Below are 20,220 nucleotides of genomic sequence, written 5' to 3'. Positions count from 1 at the left end.
CATGAGTTTTATCAAAATGTTTTAAAAAGAGTTTTATTGAGTCAAGAAAAGGATAATGAACTTATTAGATTTTTGCTTTTTATCTAATCACTCTTTAGCACCATTCTAGACTTACTGATTGCAGATAGTACTAAAGATACTAAAGTGGATCAACCTGTCAACTATTCACACTTGCTGAGATTGTGTGGACAGCTGTGGAGATTGGTTGGGAGGAGCCTACCATAGTTATAGGAGATGGGAAAAAGCCTAAGCCAAAAGAGAATTGGCCAGAGGCAGAACGCAATGCATCTAAGTTTAATGCAAAGGCGTTGTCGGTGATTTTTGGAGCGGCTGAAGCAGAACAGTTCCAACTGATTCAGGGGAGTACTTCGGCTAAAGAGGCGTGGGAGATCCTGCTGAATTAGTTTGAAGGAGATGAGAGTGTCAAGAGGACACGTCTGGATCATCTTGGGTCGCAGTTTGACAATCTCAAGTGGTCTGATAATGGTATGGCGCATGAAACATTTGTACTTGGGAAGAAGTACAAGGAGAAGAAGCTGGTAAAGAAGTTACTACGATGTCTTCCTACAAAGTTTGGAACTCACAAGGCGGTCTTGAATATGATCACAAACACGGATGAACTCAAGTTTGACAAGCTTGTGGGTATGCTAAAGGTAGAAGAGATGGAGACAGACAGTAGTTCAGTCTCTACGTCAGGTGGTGCATCAAGGAGTATAGCTCTTGCTGCTGACAAAGATGGAGATAGATCTCCGAATGTTGAACTTGCACAACAAATTTGGACTTGCTTGCTCTCATTTCGTTCTCACATCTGTATTGATAGTCACTTTTTAAGCGAATGTTGGCTAGGAATCTGGGTAAGATGATGAATTCCTCTGGTGGGAGGAATCAGTATGGTCGCCAGGGAGGTGATCGTGGCAATAGCAGAAGAAGAGAACGTCTTAGATGCTAGGAGTGTGAAGGTGTTGGTCATATAAAGGCTGACTGCTCTGTAGCACAACAGAGAGAACTTAAGTGTTCTGAGTGCAGAGGTGTTGGACACACACGACGTGAATTTCCAAACTCAAAGAAGGAAAAAGGTGTTCCATTGCAGTCGTCTGATGATTCAGAGTTTGAAGAAGATGAAAAGGTGATGAAGAACCTTGTTGCATTTGGTGCACGCAAAGAGGAATCCAGTGAATCCTCGGATTCAGACGTTGATACAGACTCTGAGGATTATCACGTGATGCTCAACAAGTGGTTGAATCTCCAGAATGAGAATCCGAGGTTGCAACACGATCTGGTGCAGAGCCGTGAGCAGTATGATGATCTTGCTGAAGAACTTGCTGTTGTACATGAGAAGAATGAGTCTCTGGAGAAGGAGATTAGCAAGCTGAGAGAAGTTGCTACTAGTGAACAAGAGAGAGCAAGGATGCTGGAACGTGATTTGGCTGAGAATCACAAACAGATCAGGATGCTTAAAATTGGATCCAAGGACTTGGATAAGATACTCTCGATGGGACAACCAGCCAAGATGAACTGGGGACTGGGATATCGAGGAGCTGAGAGAACTAAGGAAGTACAACAGAAGGGGATATCACATTTCGTGCATGGGAGCACATCAAAAAGTGGAGCCAAAGAAACTTGTCAGGAAGTACGTCAGGACGTACGTCAGGACGTACGACAGGGAGTAAATCAGGAAGTTCTACAGCGTGTAGCTGTGAGTAACAAGCCGAAAGTAGTACATCAGTGCAACAACATGAAGGTCAGACAAGAGGTTCTGAAGCATGGTTGTGCAGCTGGTACAAGGAAGGAGACTGATCGGTGCATCATCAACTGTGTCTGGCCAAGCAAGAAGCAACATAGGATGTGTTGTTGGTTATGTCGGAAGGTTGGACACAAGAAGGTGGAGTGTTTTGCTCGTGAGAAGAGCAGAAACATGGCCAAGAAGGTGAACAAGACGTTCACTAAACCCAAGAAGGTTGAAGAGGTGTCCTTAGCCAAGAGTGGTTTACTTGATGAGATCAAGGATGAGACATCAGAAGATGGATGCAGCTCTGGTAGGAGTGATCTTGAGGTTGATAAAGAAGCATCAAGTCTGGAGCCAGGACACGAGGTTGTTTGTGGCACAAAGGGGAAGGAGATCGAAGTGCGTCAGGAAGTGGTACGAGATGATCTTCAGGGGTGTGATAGTGAAATCACTCCAAGACAATAGCAACGAGTGCAGAGGGCACTCAGTGTGGATGGGGAATGGCTCATGGTCAAAAAGACGATACATGAAGGAAGCCAGGTCTTCAACAGAAGCTGGCCAAAGGGTAGTTCAACAGGTGCGTCAGATCGTGATGCAGTACTTGTTATTCCGCTGCAGCAGGGGCTGTGTCATGATTATACATGAAGAAACAGACGGGTGGGTCTGTAAGGCTTGACATCTAAGCATCTGTTTTAGCTTAGTATGCAATCAAGCATGGGGAGAATAGTGATGTTCTGGTACAGATAATGCATATCTCATAGGGGAGAAAAGCATGGTGTGGTGCACATCTCGTGGGGGAGAAAAACACATTTGGTGTGGAAGTTTCCAGGTGGGGAACGTGGTTGCAACGTGGTTGCAACGTGGTTGCTGAACCAGAAGAATGTTGTGCTTGATCGGCACACAAAGCTAAAAGGGGGAGATTGAAGATGTAAGATGTCCATCCTGAAGTAATCGCTGACGTAGTTGCTGAAGCAGACGTCGTATTGACTGGTGAAGACCATGTGGAGTCAAGGTGCTGAGCTGGAGTCGTGTAGACTTGGAGAGCAAAAGAGTATCTTGGAGATAAGGAAAGAAGAATAAACTTGAGGAGCAAGTCTATGACTCAAAGAAAGGGGAATAAGTGCATTCCAAGATAAGGAAAGTTGCACTTATTGTTATGGAAGATGTCCATCCATGTTGCCTTAGAGACTAGGGTTTCGGGAACGTGTAGAATAACTATAAGATAGCTATGGGGTCGTCTGTGATGTGCCCCAGTCCATGGACCAGTCCGACGAATCAGACCAGCATGAAGATCAGAACGTTCCAGACGTCCCAGTTGACGTTCACTCTTCCGATCAGACAAGACAGACCGATCGGGCCGTGTACCGACTCGACCCGCGAACGTCCGGATTGGAACTTCGACCAGGTCCACGACCAGATGATCGAAATCACCAAACTGAAGCTCGTCTTTCCCGGCCAACTCGACGAGCTAAGGCTGATGGTCAAGCCAGAATCAACTTAGGACGAGCCAACTCCGATTAAGACCATAGCTACTCTCTTTTGGCCCGTTTGGCTTGTACCGCATGTACCGGCGACTGTGATGATGATCTCGCTTCCTTGTTCGATCCGATCATGGACTTCTCTGTTGGATATTTCTCAAAGGCAAGGATCCTTATGCTTTTAGAAGACTTGGGCCACGTTGGAACACAACTTGTCCGATCAGATCGTCCCGCAGCCTTTGCAGAACGTTCCGCGGCCCTTGCTGATCGTCCCGCCCATGTGCTGATCCTTTCCGCCTTGGACACAGCCAGCTCGGATGCATCTGGACAGGAGCCGAACGGACATCTTGACTAGTCTTCTCCATTTTCCGTGTCTTGACCAGATCTAGTCAAATTTATATTTTCTATGTCTTGTTTTCCTACATTTCTATTTATGGTCTTTGACTACAAAACTCTATAAGTATGTAATCACTTCTAATGAATAAAGCAATCGATTTTTTCTAAGCTTTTGAGTTAAACTCTTTGTTCTTTGTCTAGAACTTTTCTTTGTTTCTTGGTGAGTCATATCCAAGTAAACACCTCTCAAATTCATTTGTCTAGTGAGTCATATCAAGCAACGGTTCGAGATTCTTCTTTTGGTGGACTTGTGAGTCATATCAAGCACCAACTGAAGTCGGGAATATCAGAGGCTCTTGCGCAACCTTCGTGCGACCCTTCAATCCATCTAGTTCTCCATTCGGAGTTCATATCAAATCTGATCCAGTCGAGTGAACCGATCTTAGGGTCCTTCAGTCTGTATAGAGACAGAGACACAGAGGCTGCTGATCTTATAGAAAGAGATAAGCTCTTGGAAGTGTTCTTGGTCGTGCTGAAGCAGTGGCTGAAGTACTTGACGGAAGAAAGACACAAGCGGATAGTTTAGAAATCTTTCAGTAGCAGTTGTTAGGGTGTAACAGACTGTGTAAAGCTGATTAAGCAGATCTTGTAATAGAGTGTACAAGGCGATTTCTAATAAAGCTTAAGTGTTGCTTGTAGTTGTTTTGTCTCCTTGATTTATCTTCTGCAGTACTATTGTGGTGTCATCTTTGCACTTACAAGAAGATATGAAAAATAAAGAAGGAGAAGAACGACGAGAGCAAACAAGAACGCTTTGTCTAAAAAAAAATCTACAAAAATTATTTATAAGATATTGTGTATTAATAGTATTGTTTAAAAAAAATCAAATCTTGTTGAGTTTTTTAAATTTGAATATTTAAATAATTATGTTGACAAAATATATTACAGTAGCTTTAATATTTTATTGGATAATTTTGTCATTTCATGTGTACAAAAGTGTAGTTTTTAAAAAAATTAAATAATAGTGTAGTTTTCAAACTAAAATCTCATACAAATGTATTTTTCCAATTTTTCCTATATTTTTAATCGATTTGGAAATCCAAATTAAATCTAGTTTTTTGGTTTTATAATTTTAAAATCCATATTTAAATCATGTGTTATTGGTTTCCTAGTTTATAAATTATAATTCAAATCGTGTGTTATTCAACTATTTAATTTATTAATGCATTTGGTTTCATAATGGATTTAATTGGTTGTATAGATTTCCTTGTTAAAAATACAAAGACATAAATCAAATATTATTAGCTAATTAATAAATACTAATTAAAATTCGTAGGTTAGATTTGAAAATCTATATATTTTATTTGGATTTGTATCTGCTACTTGGACTTGTAACTCCTACTTTGATTTATAAATCAATTAAAATATATGAACCAATAACAATCCCTACTCTCTTTCTTTACTTATTTTACTTCATTTGAAAAGGGTCAAAAACAAATCAAAATTTTGATTCAGTCATCCATTATTTTATTTAGCTCCCATTTAAATTGAAGTATCATTAAAAATTACCTTGCCAATGTAAAGAATGGGCATAATACTAGTTATTATAAACAATATTTATTTATGTTACGTATACACAGTTATAAAATGAAATAAATTTTATAAATAAAAGAAATCAAATATTATTAGCTATTGTAATGTAATTATTTTGTAAATATTTTTATCCATAAAACAAAAGAATCAGCTAGTAATAATAATAATTATTTTATTTAGCTCCCATTTAAATTGAAGTATCATTAAAAATTACCTTGCCAATGTAAAGAATGGGCATAATACTAGTTATTATAAACAATATTTATTTATGTTACGTATACGCAGTTATAAAATGAAATAAATTTTATAAATAAAAGAAATCAAATATTATTAGCTATTGTAATGTAATTATTTTGTAAATATTTTTATCCATAAAACAAAAGAATCAGCTAGTAATAATAATAATAATGAGATTCTTGACAAAAAGTGAAAAAAATGCATAAGGAAAAGGTATAAAGGCAAATACTGTAGATCATATAAAAAATTTCATAACTTAAGCCTCAAAGATATATATATATATATATATAGTATATGTACAGATTTAAAAAAAAATTAATAAAAACGCAAATATTGATAGATTTCCCCTCCAAATGGACTAATTTCAAATCCTTCTGGCGCGTGGAGAAGGTTTGGGTCACACTTTTATCGACGACACCATTAAGATGAGGCCTTCGTTTTCTGCCATACATCTAAAGATAGAAAGCACAAAAGCCATTAAGAGCTCTCTTTACCATTTTCCCCCACATTACTTTGAGAAAACAAGAAAGACATGGCACTGAGAATGTGGGCTTCTTCCACAGCAAACGCTCTCAAGCTCTCCTCTTCTGCTTCCAAATCCCATCTCCTTCCAGCTTTCTCCATCTCCAGATGCTTCTCCTCAGGTAAAACCATCATCATCCTTTTACACAATCTGCGTGTTGAATTGCTCTTGTCTGAAAATTCTTAGTGGTTGTTTTGGGTTAAAAGTGTTGGAAGGACTCAAGTATGCAAATTCACATGAGTGGGTCAAACATGAAGGCTCAGTGGCTACCATTGGCATCAGTGACCATGCCCAGGTTACAAAAACAGAGCTCATCTGACCTAGTTTAGATCAGATAAGACTTAAAGAGAGGGAGATTATGTAAATGTTGATGTTGTGTAGGACCATTTAGGAGAAGTTGTGTTTGTGGAGCTGCCAGAAGAGAAAAGTTCAGTGAGCAAAGAAAAAAACTTTGGAGCAGTGGAGAGTGTAAAGGCCACAAGTGAGATTCTATCTCCAATCTCTGGTGAAGTCATTGAGGTTAACACAAAGCTCGCCGATTCACCTGGGTTGGTAAGTTTTTGCATTCAACCAAGTGTGTGGTGTGGTGCCTATCAAAGCTGATATTGTCGGGTTTTTTTTTTGTCATTTGTGTAGATTAACTCAAGCCCCTATGAAGAAGGTTGGATGATAAAGGTGAAACCAAGCAACCCAGCAGAGTTGGAATCCTTGATGGGTCCAAAGGAATACACCAAGTTCTGCGAAGAGGAAGACGCCGCTCACTAGAGGATTCAGAGCAAAACAAGAGAAACCATGCCTAAAGTTTCAGTTATTTTTTCACTTGTCAATGTTTTTTTACATCTCTCTCAGCTTGTATCAGTGGTGATATACCAATTTGATTAAGATCATGCTATGAGACTCAGCTGAGCTTTATTAAATTTTAAATAAGAGTGGTCTAATAAGCACACAAAGAAGATATATTGATTGATGAGAGACGTTTACATATGTGACATTAATGGTCTACTTTTAGACCAAACAAAAGCAAAGACTTGGTGCTGTACATTTACTACTATCCACGACAGATACTGTTGGGCGGTGGTGTCGAGGAAATAGGTTCATCCGGTGAGTCGTGGTCGGAGATGGAAATCAGCTCTGATCTGAGCTCTTCCGCATCTTCCGAGTTTCTTATGGTGACGACAGGTTTCACATCTGAGGTGGTTAGAGGCTCTTGCTTCACCGATAAGGTGTAAGAGATGATGGCGATGAGAGACTCACGAGCTTGATCTTGAGAGATATGTTGTTCCATCAACCAACAATGCCTTTACACGATTTCTGCATATATTATTTACACAAACCCATCATTACATTGTTTCTATATGACATAAAAAATAACAGACAAAGCACGAACAAACCAAAGCCCTAACATTTAACTTCTTTTTCAATTCCATCAAGTCAACGCAATTTCTCAATTTTACTCTCCGAACAAATTTGTCTTTCCTAGAAAATAAAAGGAGAATAGGAAGGGGAAACACAGAAAACGAGAACGATGAGTGCGAGGAAGAGAGAAATGTACCTGGGTGGTGGATGATTTCGTAGTACGCTGATGGATAATTGGAGTTTGATGTTTAGTATTGGCCACTTTTATAATATTTTTAGCCAGCTAATTCACACGTGACAAGTCATATGCAATAAGCAAGTGTTTTCTTTTTTTTGAAAATTCCAGCCCTCTATTTTTCTATCATTTCTAGATTTTATAATCCATCTTTTATTTGTTTTCACCCCTTTCTAACCATGAACAACTACGACGTATGTTGAGTTCGAAAACGGTTACGACGAAATTAACGTCCAAATCCCCGCAGAATACAAGTATGTCTTTCCGCAGCAAATCATGCTCGGTCAAGAAAACGTCGCAACGTATGTTCCCGAGATAAAGCTTCGTTCGAATTCTATCTAGATCAAACATAAGCCGTCGGAAACATACCAGACCGACTACGGATAGGTCCGTCATATCAGAACACGGACGAACCAAGCTCGGTCATTACGCAACTACCGCACATGCACGCTGCCCGGTCGCTACGTAGCGACCGAGCGTCTGTTCCGCTCGGTCGCTACGTAGCGACCGAGCTCGAGCGTTCGTTCCGCTCGGTCGCTACGTTGCGACCGAGCTCTTCCGAAACGACGATACGACATTTGTCCATGCATTCTCGTCTACCCTTCGATGCTATCTCCCGAAGACCGTAGCGAACCCATTTCATGTTTCCCGCCATTCTAAGTCATCGATCAAACTTTACGGTAAAAACCGCCGAAAGTTCGTTCTTTATCGAAAGAAGCCGTAATAAACGCTTCGAGTCAGAAGACGGCCCAAAGGGACCTAAGACATGACTCGAGGCCCAACTTACGATTTCTTAACCAGCAGCCCGTAAGCCGCATGACGGTTTACGCTTGGTTCGTAAGGAAAGATAAATGTCATGTTTCCGCGGATAAATACGAAATTTTGAAGATAATTACGAGGATCGGAAAAAATGGAATATCTCCATTTTTACGCTATGATGGCTTAAGGGCAGAAGAGGAAAAGCGCAAACCGACCTAGGAGCCAGTATATAAGGAGTCCTAGGCGAGAAGCATGGAGGGGGACTTTTCTCAGAGCAAACTTAGCATTTAGAGCAATTATGCATATTTCCGTTTTTGTTATTCGAGCTGTGACTCAACTAGGTTATTGCCGCCTTAGGGTTTTAGAACTAGGAATCTCGCCGACAGCTCTCGTAGCCCAGACTCTTACCTTGTTGTAACGCTCAAACGCGAATTCGGAATAAGATCTACTTTGCTCTCTTTTCGATTTCTTATACTTTATCGTTGTTATTCTTGTGTTCTGATTGCTTTGCGTGTGGTATCAGCAGATATCCGGGAACTCTGGAAAATTAGGGTTTTCTTAGTTTCCTTATTTAAATGGAAATTGACAGTGCAAATTTCGGTTCCCACAGTTTGGCGCTAGAAGGAGGGGGGTATGGATCAATCTAACTCTCAACCACATCACACTCAACCAGACATGTCAACTGACGACGCGGATAACGTGCAGCCTCCTCTTAACGGAAGCAGTGGCACTGATCAGCGGCCAATGCACCAGCCAACGCCGCGGCGCTCGAGGAGTTTAAAAAGATGTTTGCCACCTACGAAAAAAGGTCGGAAGAACAGGATAGGCTCGTGAGCACCTTGACAAAACAGGTTGAAACCTGAACGGCAAGGACCAGAGCAATCCGTCCCCGCAGAACCACTAAAATCCGCGGGAAGAGACTCGACTTCGCTACCCCACTCGATAGGCTTGGAGCCTCACGGGAACAACCTTCGAGTCAAAACCCTAGCGAAAATCTCCCGTCGAAAAGGGGAACCCTGAAAGTCCTCCGCCTCCCGCGAAAGATTCAGAGGATAACGAAGTCGAGAACATCGACCTGGATCCTAGCGATGTCTCCAACGATACCGATGATGACGTCGACAAACATCCAAAAAGGACCAGAAGCCGATCTGCTTGGGAAAGCTCTCCGTTCGACAAACCGATGATAGAAGAGGAGGAAGTCCTCTATTGGAACGAACAAGAAGAGCTAGCTGAAAAGCAAACCGAGCTCACTCGCAGTAAACGCCGACAGGTTCGGAAATCTGCTGGCGAGACGTCGGATATCCGCGATCTTCGCGACTATATCACCAAGACTGCGGCATAAGTAAGAGCCGTGAAATACCAAGTCCATCACGCTACCAGCGCTGCACCAGAGATCGACAGGCTGCTGGAAGGGGCTCGGAAGACCCCCTTCACCACTCGCATCTCAGATATGAGGGTATCCGATCCGGAAAAAATCAAAGTACCGAAGTATGATTGTACGACCGATCCGAAGGCGCACCTTCAGGCTTTCCACATCACAATGGGAAGAGCGAGACTGAAGGACGGCAAAAAAGACGCCAACTACTGCCGCCTGTTCGTCGAGAATCTGGAAGGAGCAGCCCGCGAATGGTTCGCACGCCTTAAGCGAAACTCTATCGGGAGTTTCCGACAGCTCGCATCGGAATTTCTCAAGCAATACTCTATGTTCATAGATAGAGAAACTTCCGATGTCGATCTCTGGAGTCTGTCCCAGAGGAAAGATGAACTCCTCCGTGAGTTCATCAGCCGATTCAAGCTGGTAATGTCCAGGGTCAGCGGGATAAGCGACAAGGTGGCCATTGATGCGCTCAGAAAGACGCTCTGGTACAAGTCGAAATTCAGAAAATGGATAACCCTCGACAAACCGCGGACGATCCAGGACTCCCTCCACAAGGCGACAGACTACATCATAATCGAGGAAGAAACGAAAGTCTTATCGCAAAAACATAAGTCGGAAAGACCATCCTCGAAAGATGTTGATCCAAAAACGAAGAAGAAGAACTCTCGTAACGACAAGTATGTCCATCACGAGGGGAAAGATCTCCAATGAGCGCACAATTACACGATCAGTTCAGACCAGGGCCGAACCACGGGTAATACGTGGACTCGCAATCAAGGATATGAAGAAAACACCTTCTGCGAGTTCCACCAGTCCCGAGGACACTCCACGACTAACTGCAAAGTCTTGGGAGCAAGGCTGGGCGCGAAGCTACTAGTTGGAGAGCTCTCGGAAGTGACCAGCGTGAAAGTTCTCATCCTCGAGACCGATCGCCCCCCAAAGAAGGACAAAAATCCGCCCGCGGAGTAATCTCCTCAAAGAAACCAATCCGGGGATAAACGCGGCAGAAGGCCGGACGACAAGGGGAACGATAACAATCGTCGCAGAGTAAACATGATCATTGGGAATTCTGCAACGATACGGTTTCAGCCATCAAGGCTTACCAGCGGAAGGCGGAGTCGAGCGCAAACTGGCCTACATGGTCTCTCACCCGAGATGATCAAAATTGCTCAATCACCTTCACGAAGGAGGAAGCCAGCGGGATCAACCAACCTCACTGCGATGCGCTGGTCATTGATCTCGTCATACGAGATCTGGAAGTCGGAAGAGTACTCATTGACACGGGAAGCACGGTCAATGTAATCTTCCGCGACACTCTCAATCGGACGAGCATCAAACTCGGAGAAGAAACTCCAACACCGAAACCGCTCACGGGTTTTTCATGAGAAGTATTGATGACCCTCGGGTCAATCCAGCTGCCAGTCATGGCCAAGGAGATCACGAAAATCGTCGAATTCGCGGTGGTCGATCATCCTGCCATCTACAACGTGATCATGGGAACCCCATGGATCAACGCCATGCAAGCCGTTCCATCGACATACCACCTAGGTGTCAAATTCCCGACCCCAAACGGAGTCGCAGCTATCTGGGGATATCAGAAACAGTCGCGACTGTGCTTCCTCGCAGAGCACAAGTTAAGGCAAATGACGACTTCTGCAACGGTAAATCGCAAGCGCACGAAGATAGATCAATCTTCGGCCAAAAATGCTTCAAGAAAAGGCGATTTAACATCGTCTGCTGACGCAAACGCTTCGGACGTCGAAACTCAACACGAGTCCGAAGCTAACGCTACAACTCAACCGGAACATCCGGAAGAGAACGCTGACCCGGCCACGGTCATCACGATCAGGGCGGTTAGCACGGCGACAACCGCCGAGTAAAAAACGCTCGCGGCATAAAACAGAACTACGAGATGGCTTGATCCTCGAAAGAGGTACGTAGGCAGCTCGTCGAAAGACGAGTTCAGCTATCCCCCTCTCTAAAAAAGGGGGAGGGAGTGGGTGCGTATACTCGTATACACCCACATAGGAAAAGACGCGTTATTGTAATCGAGCTTTTAGAGATTTAAAAAAAAATGAAAAATAAAATAATCTCTCTTTGCAATACGCATTGCTCCTTTTTAATTAAAACGCTTACGCTTTAGTTAAACGCAAAAGTCTCAGGACACGCCTAGAAAATCTACGAACGTTAAGACTCTTGTCAGTGGCCTCATCCTGCCCAAAATCGGAAAATAATTTTTCTTCAGCACCGAAAATATTTCGTATAGTCTTCGAAACAACCGCGAGACGTCGCCAAGTTTAAATTCGAGACGATGCGAACAAATTGTCCGACCACGACCACAAAAACCTTACGCCCCGTTCGTCGATTGGCCCCGATGAACGCATCAGCCGTCTTAAACAAACGCAACTTTATCACTCTTTTGATCTTCGAACGTCCAACACAAGGACGAAAGCGCGCTTCAAAAAAAATCCGAAATTTTGGTCTAGGACTTCCAGTTGGCTTAAAAATTGTCTCTGGAAAGATGCTCGATTCATGCCATACAAGTCATATAAGCGGAGAACCTATCGCGGACTTTAAATCGGTACGAATCAGGTAGAAATCGCAACAGGAAAAACGATAGCCGGCTAGTCACCACACAAACCTTAAAACCGAGAGTAAACCTAGGTCTTGCCCTAAACCCATCGCATTGGTCTCAGACATCTCAAGACATGATATCTAAACGATAAAGGATCCTAAACCATGTCTCGCCGTTCGCATCTCAACGTTCCCGAAAGTTGTAAGAATAAAATTTTTTTACGAAAAGTCATGAACGAACCGACAGATTGAACGTCCCAACGGAATTAAATATGAGACGACGACTCAAATTTACATCAAATTTACTTGAAACAATTCAAAATAAAATGCCCATCATATATAAACACCGCATAAAGCGGTCGGAAATCAAAGCCACACTCGGGAGAAAAAGACAAATAAAAGCCATACTCGGCAACAAACGCAGGATTAATAAACAACCTCCTCCCTCCAGATTTTCACTCCACCTCTCAAGGTTCAAAGTAAAAGTTTCCGGACAATGAAGCTCCAAACGCATCCGCGGGATGATCCATCTCCTCGCAATCACCGGAAAACTCGGTCGTGGTCTCTACGGTATCAGGAGAAACCGGGATGGGATCCCAAAATTCCTGAATCCTCCCATTGATCGGAGGAATGAGCGCCTCAGCGCGAGCATGATCCTTCATGCCACCCTTCATTAACTCCATCTCCTTCTCGAAAACGTAATCGTCCACCCGCGTCTTCCAAAGGCTCCCGACTGAACCGCGACACTCACGGAAATCGCCTAGCGAGGTGAAAGCATCCTTGAGGTTACTGTACTCGACCTGGAATTGAGAGGCGCGAGTCTTCATCACCTCGATAATCTCCCTCTTGCCCTTCCGTTCCGCCTTACGAACAGCCCTCGCATGATCACGAGCGAGTTGCACATCTTGCGCCAACATCTCATCTCGCATGCGAGCACGATCCTTTTCCGCTTTCTCCACTTTAAAGCGATAGATCATGGCTTCTCTATGGCTCGCCTCAATGGCCGATCCAAGCAAGTTCAAGCCCTGCAAAACCGATTAACACGTTATAAGCAAAAAAAAATATACTTGAAACGATCATCAGAATCCTTGAAGCCTATACCCCGTTGATGATACGAGATCCTTCCGTGACGACTTTCGGCCTCCCCGACTCGTTCGTAGTCGGAGGAACATCGAAGCCCGAGGGAAGACCAGCAAAGAAATCATCAAAGTCCAGAATAGGGACCTCGCTCGTACCGCTTCCATTGCTGAAAGCGAGGTCTGGATCCCACCCTGGAAGCATGGAATCGTCCACCGAAAACTCTATGTCACCAAGGTCAATGTCTTTCCCCTTCGAAGAATTCATCCCCCTCGAAACCGTGGGAGCAGCGTCGGGACCTTGGTCGTCGGGATCGGAGTCACTCCCTTTTTCCCCGCCCAAAGCAGGACTAGGATGCACAAACCTCAACGCCTTTCGAACTCTATTCGGCGTAAAAGAAGTCCAGAAAAAAGGACCGTTCCTGAGAAGATCCCTCACCGCGATAATATCCTCAGGGAACGGAGCAAGAGGATTGATGAAGGGACGATCGTTCGGCAACCTCCGGAACAATGGGATACAACTCTTTTCAACAGACGCAGCGTCTATACGAACGAAGACGAAAAATTTCTTCCACGAGTTGAAGTTGGAAGTAAACCCTTTAACCAATGACATGAAGTTCCGAGAGACCAGCCTATACTTGTCCGTATCCTTGACGATCTGTAACCTAAAAAGCGCTTCAAATTGATCGACGGTAAGGGAGAGACCATGCTCGTAGCTCAGGATTAAGACTCCAATGAGGTGCTGAATGCCAAGGGGATTCAGTTGGCTTATCGCCACCTCGAAACGATCCAACACACGGACGATAATTTCGAGAATCGGGAACCACAAGCGACAGCGAACTACGTATGCTTCGTAACAAGTAAAGTAACCTTCCGGGGGACTGCTAGCGCGCTCTCCTTGACAAGGAACCCGGAACTTCACCGCATCCGAAATCTGATAGAACGACCGCATGATCTCGAGGAATTAGCTAGTACTCCTACTTGGTGCACCTTCCTCGACCGGGCGACGGTTCATGACCGGGAACGACTTCTCTTTTGGTGGTGTGATCGAACCATAAAACGCGACACAAGGAGCTCTTCAGGAACGTTCGCGGGAAAGGACCCTTTTTTCGAACTCCTTTTCTTACTCGACATTCCGTATCTTCCTTTTAAGAATCAAGAAGAAAAGGGTAGAGAAAAAAAAGATGAGATTTTTCAAGAGACCTCTCTATGAGAATGAGTAAGTGTAAAGGTTGTGAAGAAGTTACCTCCCTTCTTATAGGCATGAGAAATTACTATTTACTTACGGATTTTCGGATACGAACTTCGCCCAAATACACCAATCTCGTCCGAACTCGCCATACCGCGCTTTAGAATCTCACTAGAAATCCACGATTCTAATGAGCTGGGGGGGCTAACTGTTGAGGTCGAAAATGGTTACGACGAAGTTAACGTCCAAATCCCCGCAGAATACAAGTATGTCTTTCTGCAGCAAATCAGGTCGCAACGTATGTTCCCAAGATAAAGCTTCGTTCGAATTCTATCTAGATCAAACATAAGCCATCGGAAACATACCCAAACCGACTACAGATAGGTTTGAGTATGACGATCAGAACACGGACAAACCAAGCTCGGTCATTACGCAACTACCGCACATGCACGCTACCCGGTCGCTACGTAGCGACCGAGCTTGAGCCAAGCTCGGTCGTTACATAGCGACCGAGCTCGAGCCAAGCTCGGTCGCTATGTTGCGACCGAGCTCGAGCCAAGCTCGGTCGCTACGTAGCGACCGTGCGTCCGTTCTGCTCGGTCGCTACGTAGCTACCGAGCTCAAGCCAAGCTCGGTCGCTTCCGCTCGATCGCTACGTAGCGACCGAGTTCGAGCGTTCGTTCTGCTCGGTCGCTACATAGCGACCGAGCTCTTCCGAAACGACGATACGACTTTAGTCCATGCATTCTCGTCTACCCTTCGATGCTATCTCCCGAAGACCGTAGCGAACTCATTTCATGTTTCCCGCCATTCTAAGTCATCTATCAAACTTTACGGTAAAAACCGCAGAAAGTTTGTTCTTTATCGAAAGAAGCTGTAATAAACGCTTCGAGTCAGCAGACGGCCCAAAGGGACCTAAGACATGTCTCGAGGCCCAACTTACGATTTCTTGACCAACAGCCCGTAAGCCGCATGACGGTTTACGCTTGGTTCGTAAGGAAAGATAAATGTCAAGTTTCCGCGGATAAATACGAACTTTTGAAGATAATTACGAAGATCGGAAAAAAATGGAATATCTCCATTTTTATGCTATGACGGCTTAAGGGCAGAAGAGGAAAAGCGTAAACCGACCTAGGAACCAGTATATAAGGAGTCCTAGGCGAGAGGCATGGAGAGGAATTTTTGGAGAAAAAACTTAGCACTTAGAGCAATTAGGCAATTTTCCGTTTTTGTTATTTCGAGCTGCGACTCAATTAGGTTTAGTCGTCTTAGGGTTGCTAGAACTAGGAATCTCAACGACAGCTCTCGAGCCCAGGCTTATATCTTATTGTAAACGCTCATACGCAAACTCGGAATAAGACTTCTCCTTGTTCTCTTTTTACGATTTTTATACTTTGTCGTTGTTATCTCGTGTTCCAATTGCTTAGCGTGTGGTATTAACAGATCTCCGGGACCTCTGGGAAATTAGGGTTTTCCTAGTTTCCTAATTTAAACGGAAATCGACAGTGCGAATTTCGGTTCCCACAACGTATTTGGAGGAGGGTCACCGGTTAGTATTAAAGTTACTAACCACGTGCTAGCGGTCCAGTGGTTAAACTCAACCTGGGAAGTTATATGTTCGAGTGCTGCTGGGAGGTGATTACCTTGAGGGACCTTCGGGCCCAATACGGAGAAGCCTACTAACGTGTGGCCACTAGTGGGATTTACATGGGGTGATCACCAACCATCTTGGAAGCCTCGGCGGGCTTCCCTATTAAGCTCCGGTGGACGGTCATTGGCGTTAGTCGGATATTCTCAAGGTTCCGGATACCAGGATCATAAAAAAAAAAAAAGTTTTTAAAATGAAAATAAAAGATGGTTATTGTTAGAAAAAGCATAATTTTATAGCAAGAAAATAAGTTTGAAAATATAGAATACGTAAAAAGAAAAAATGTAGGTTTCCTGATGTAGATTTGAGAATCTAAATTTCTATAAGAAATAGTAAATCTATATCTTAGAAGTAATAAGCAAAAGTTGATCAAATATATGGCAAAAAGGAAGACCGAAACAACGCATAATCATGCCATTGAACATGGCGTTCAAACTATTACTTTGTAATGATGTGCACTTGACCACTTGTGATATGTATCTATCTTCCGTAGAAGCAACGACGGTGATATTATAGCAAAGGAAAAGTAAATTAAGAAATGGAAATGTACTCGACTTGTTTAGTTCGAAATTCATCAAATTACTTTTTCTTTCTTACCACTACGCACCAGTTAGGCAACAATATGTTAGAATAACAATTTTATTAAAAAAAGGTCTTGCACATCTCTCTTATTAAACCATTCTTCCTTAACTACACGCGATCATTTAGGTTGGGCCTAGTTATTAGGTTATTCAATAGTCGGTTTCTTTGGGTCGGTTAAACTCTCGCCTAATTAACCAAACAAAATTAGTTTGACTTACGTTTGGAAGTCACTTACCTTGAAATATTAGGCTGATGCGACAAGATAAAGGGTCATAGACCATGGGATCCAAATTAAGGTTAGAATCGCAAATGTGTTAAACAAGTAGTGATCTGAAGATGAAAAAGTGTTTTTATTGATAATAAACGTTGATATAATGATGAACAATAAGATATATAAGAATACAAGTGGATTTAAGTGTAAAATAATATAATTTTGGTATATGAGGCTTGGATCCCCATTCTCCTTTTCACTAGTCCTCTTTTTACAGCTGGTTGTGGAGAATCCTAATGGCAGTTTGACTCACAGCGTGTATCTGGTGTCTTTAAGTCGCCATCAATATGCTAATCTTCTCAACATTTCAAGTTGACCGGGTCAGGTCAGCATTGACTCTTAGCCGGCTCAAGATGGGCCGGTGTTTATTCCGTTCTAGGTAATGTATTTGTGACTGGTGGTTTATGATTTTACAAAACTCAGATTGAGATTTCAGTTTTGGTTGCTGAGTTGGCCTGATGTTAGATCAAGGCAAATAGGAGATTCCCCTCGGGAAGCTAATCAATTCAGCGTGGCAATCATTTTCTTTTTTGGTTTCAAGTTTGACGTGTTAACTCTTTGTCTTCTTCTATCACTCTTCATTGTTAGGTGAAAGGATTGTTTTATCTTCTCTCTTTTTCTTTTTATTTGTATTGTTTGTGTGTGTTGGATTTTCTTTTATTTTTGATTTCTTTTAGTTACTGCTGCAATTTTCTTTGACTCCTCTTTGTTTTCTTATTTTGATTCTTGTTTTTAGCCGGTAATGTCGCTCAGGTCTTTGTATTTTTTCTATTCTTTTCTTCCTATCTTCTCTTGCTTTTAAAATTTTATGGTGTCTCTGACTGAATAATTTATAGATGATCTTTTCGCTCCTACACTGTTTTTTATTGTAATCTTAGATTCTTCTTCAGATGATGACAGTCTTCCTCTCGCTCTTCGTCTTTCTGCTAGTGTTAATTGGAATCCGAGGAGTGCTTATGTTAGGGTTTCATCGCCTAGATCGGAGTCTGATGCTAGTCCTAGTGGAAGGTATAACATCCCCGTTCCGGTAACTTGACATAGGGCCTATACGTTTCAATAGAAACGAGACTGCCTTGGTTCAGATCATGCGAAATGATCATGAACAAAGTGTGATGAAGAGAATGATCATAATGGATCATGGGAAAACTTATTCTAGGTCGAGAAATGGACGAAAGGACTTAGACGGATCAAATAACATAAAGAGAGCAAACTGGACGTGGTGAATAGCAGTTGGGCGATGCGAGAAAGAAGCTCGACCAGCTGGACGAAGCTCGTTTTAGCTCACGTAGAGTGGGTCAGCTCGATCAGCTGGATGGACTAGCTCACTCAGCTGGGGATCAGCTCAACTCATCTGGACTGAGTGTTCAGGTCTCGGGCAGTTGGGCCGGGTCCAGGCTGTGGTCGGGCCATATGGTCGACCAAAGGTGGCTATGGGCCAGTGGGCGCTTGGGATCAGACTATGGGCTTGGATAATCAGTTTGGTCTTGGGTTAGGGTTGTATAGGAGTGGCTAAGAAGGCCTAGGAAGTTTGGTAATTGTCATGGGCGAATTGGTGTGATCTGGACTATTGATTAAACCAATGGCCAGAATTGATACCGAAGAGATGTGTTGGTTATAAGGTAATTTCCCTTCTTACTATAAAAGGAAGGGGAGTTCGGGGTTTGGAGGCACTCTATGTGTTGCTACACCCGAGAATGCAAAGAAACCTAGAGAGAAAATGAGAGATGGTTGGATTAAATAATCCAAGACCGAGATGCGTGTGAAGGCAACACCGAGGTAGTCTTAAACCCAGTTGACTCGCAGCTCGATAACAACAAATGGAAAAGATAAAAAAGGGTTTTGTTGATTTTCAGACTGAGCCTTATGAAAGGCTGCCTATGTACCTCTTTCGAGGATCAAGCCAAACATATTTCAATTAAAAGAAAGTAACAAGAGATCGAACTGCTTGTGCGAGTTTGTCTAGTAATTGAGTGCCAGTCATAGAAACATAACATGTCGAGAATAATGCCTAAAGTTTCTAAGTGCAGAGAGTTCTAAAAGTTTACAATAATCGTCCCTGTGCTCCTTGCCTTGGCTCTCCATATATATGCTTCCAAGGTCGGCCATCTTTCCTTTTATGCCCTTGATTCGAGTTTTTCTCTTCGCGTAAATATTCCATTTTCTCCCGATCTTCATGATTATCCTTGAAACTTGACATTTATCTTCTCTTGCGAATATTAGATAGGCCATCATCATAATTTGGGCTTATCCTCTTTAAAAATCATAAGTGGGCTTTTGTAACGTTTTGAACCTCCTTGGGCCGTTTTCGACTTAAGTGTTTTTACGATTTCTTTAGGAGAAAACACCTTCGGATGTATGATGCTGGTTCTATGAGATGCTGGGAACCAATCGTATAGTCATCACAGTGGTGTTAAGTTAACCAATATCATTTTATACGATTGATTCGATTGTTTACGAGAAAACATCCATTGCTATTTTTATCGCAAAGTTTCAACGGTAACTCTAATCGAGTCGAAACGAGAGACAATACGATCCAGGCTCTAAGGAGAGAGCTACGAGAGTGAGACGAGAGTTCATGATGTTTCCTAGCGGTATTATGAGGGAAAACAGGTCGGTCGCTTGCTGGCGACCCAGATAGGCCGAACCTAAGTTGCCTGCTGGCAACCTTGACCGTGTCGGACTTGTCGACTGCAGGCGATCTGGACCGTACCGGGCCGAATGGTTGACCCTTGGTTGCCTGCTGGCGACTTGGACCGTACAGGATCGGTCGCCTGCTGGCGACCCGGATCGTAAGACCTTGTGTCGCCTGCTGGCAACCCAAATGGTCGATCCTGGGTCGCTAAAAGGCTACCTAAATCGTACCGGTCATCTGCTGGCGACCCGAATCGTGAAGTCTTGGGTCGCATTTTGGCCACCTGGATTGAACCAGATTGGTCGCCTGCTGGCGACCCGGAGATGCGATGATCCAATCATTTTGTTCTTTGGGAGTTTTCTATTTAGGATTTTCTCGAAGTTGTGTTCAGAAAGTTTTTAAGGCGTAGTAATCTTGGACGTTGATTTTGAGATTACTATCTTGGTCGACCCCAATGAAGATTTCTCGGGATCTTTCAGACATTGATTCCGCCGTGACAGATTTTGACCCCAACAGTTAGCCCTCCAGCTCGTAAGATTTTACGTGTAATTTCTTATGAGGTATTGATAGGTGTGTTAGGTGGAATTAATGGCTAAAAAGGTCCAATGGCGAAACCATTTTTTTTTA

At 43.2% G+C, this 20,220-nt stretch overlaps 1 protein-coding gene and 1 long non-coding RNA gene across 2 annotated transcripts; one reads left to right on the top strand and one right to left on the bottom strand.

The window, feature by feature from the left end:
- The first annotated feature begins 5,761 nt into the window (after positions 1–5,761).
- LOC106353719 (glycine cleavage system H protein 3, mitochondrial) lies at positions 5,762–6,843 on the top strand. The gene is made up of 4 exons (XM_013793511.3): positions 5,762–6,014; positions 6,100–6,188; positions 6,275–6,445; positions 6,530–6,843. Exons 1-4 carry the CDS (start codon positions 5,903–5,905, stop codon positions 6,656–6,658), a joined length of 501 nt encoding a protein of 166 aa, XP_013648965.1. The 5' UTR covers positions 5,762–5,902; the 3' UTR covers positions 6,659–6,843.
- On the bottom strand, positions 6,832–7,939 carry LOC106353720. The gene is made up of 2 exons (XR_001271864.3): positions 7,446–7,939; positions 6,832–7,204 (listed from the first exon to the last, which is right to left on the bottom strand). It is a non-coding gene; the product is annotated as an uncharacterized LOC106353720 (long non-coding RNA).
- Between the last annotated feature and the right edge of the window lie 12,281 nt (positions 7,940–20,220).

Source organism: Brassica napus, chromosome C8, assembly GCF_020379485.1.
Source record: "Brassica napus cultivar Da-Ae chromosome C8, Da-Ae, whole genome shotgun sequence".
NCBI lineage: Eukaryota > Viridiplantae > Streptophyta > Magnoliopsida > Brassicales > Brassicaceae > Brassica > Brassica napus.
Note: the sequence above shows the minus strand (reverse complement) of the source record. Positions and strands in the feature narration are given on the sequence as shown.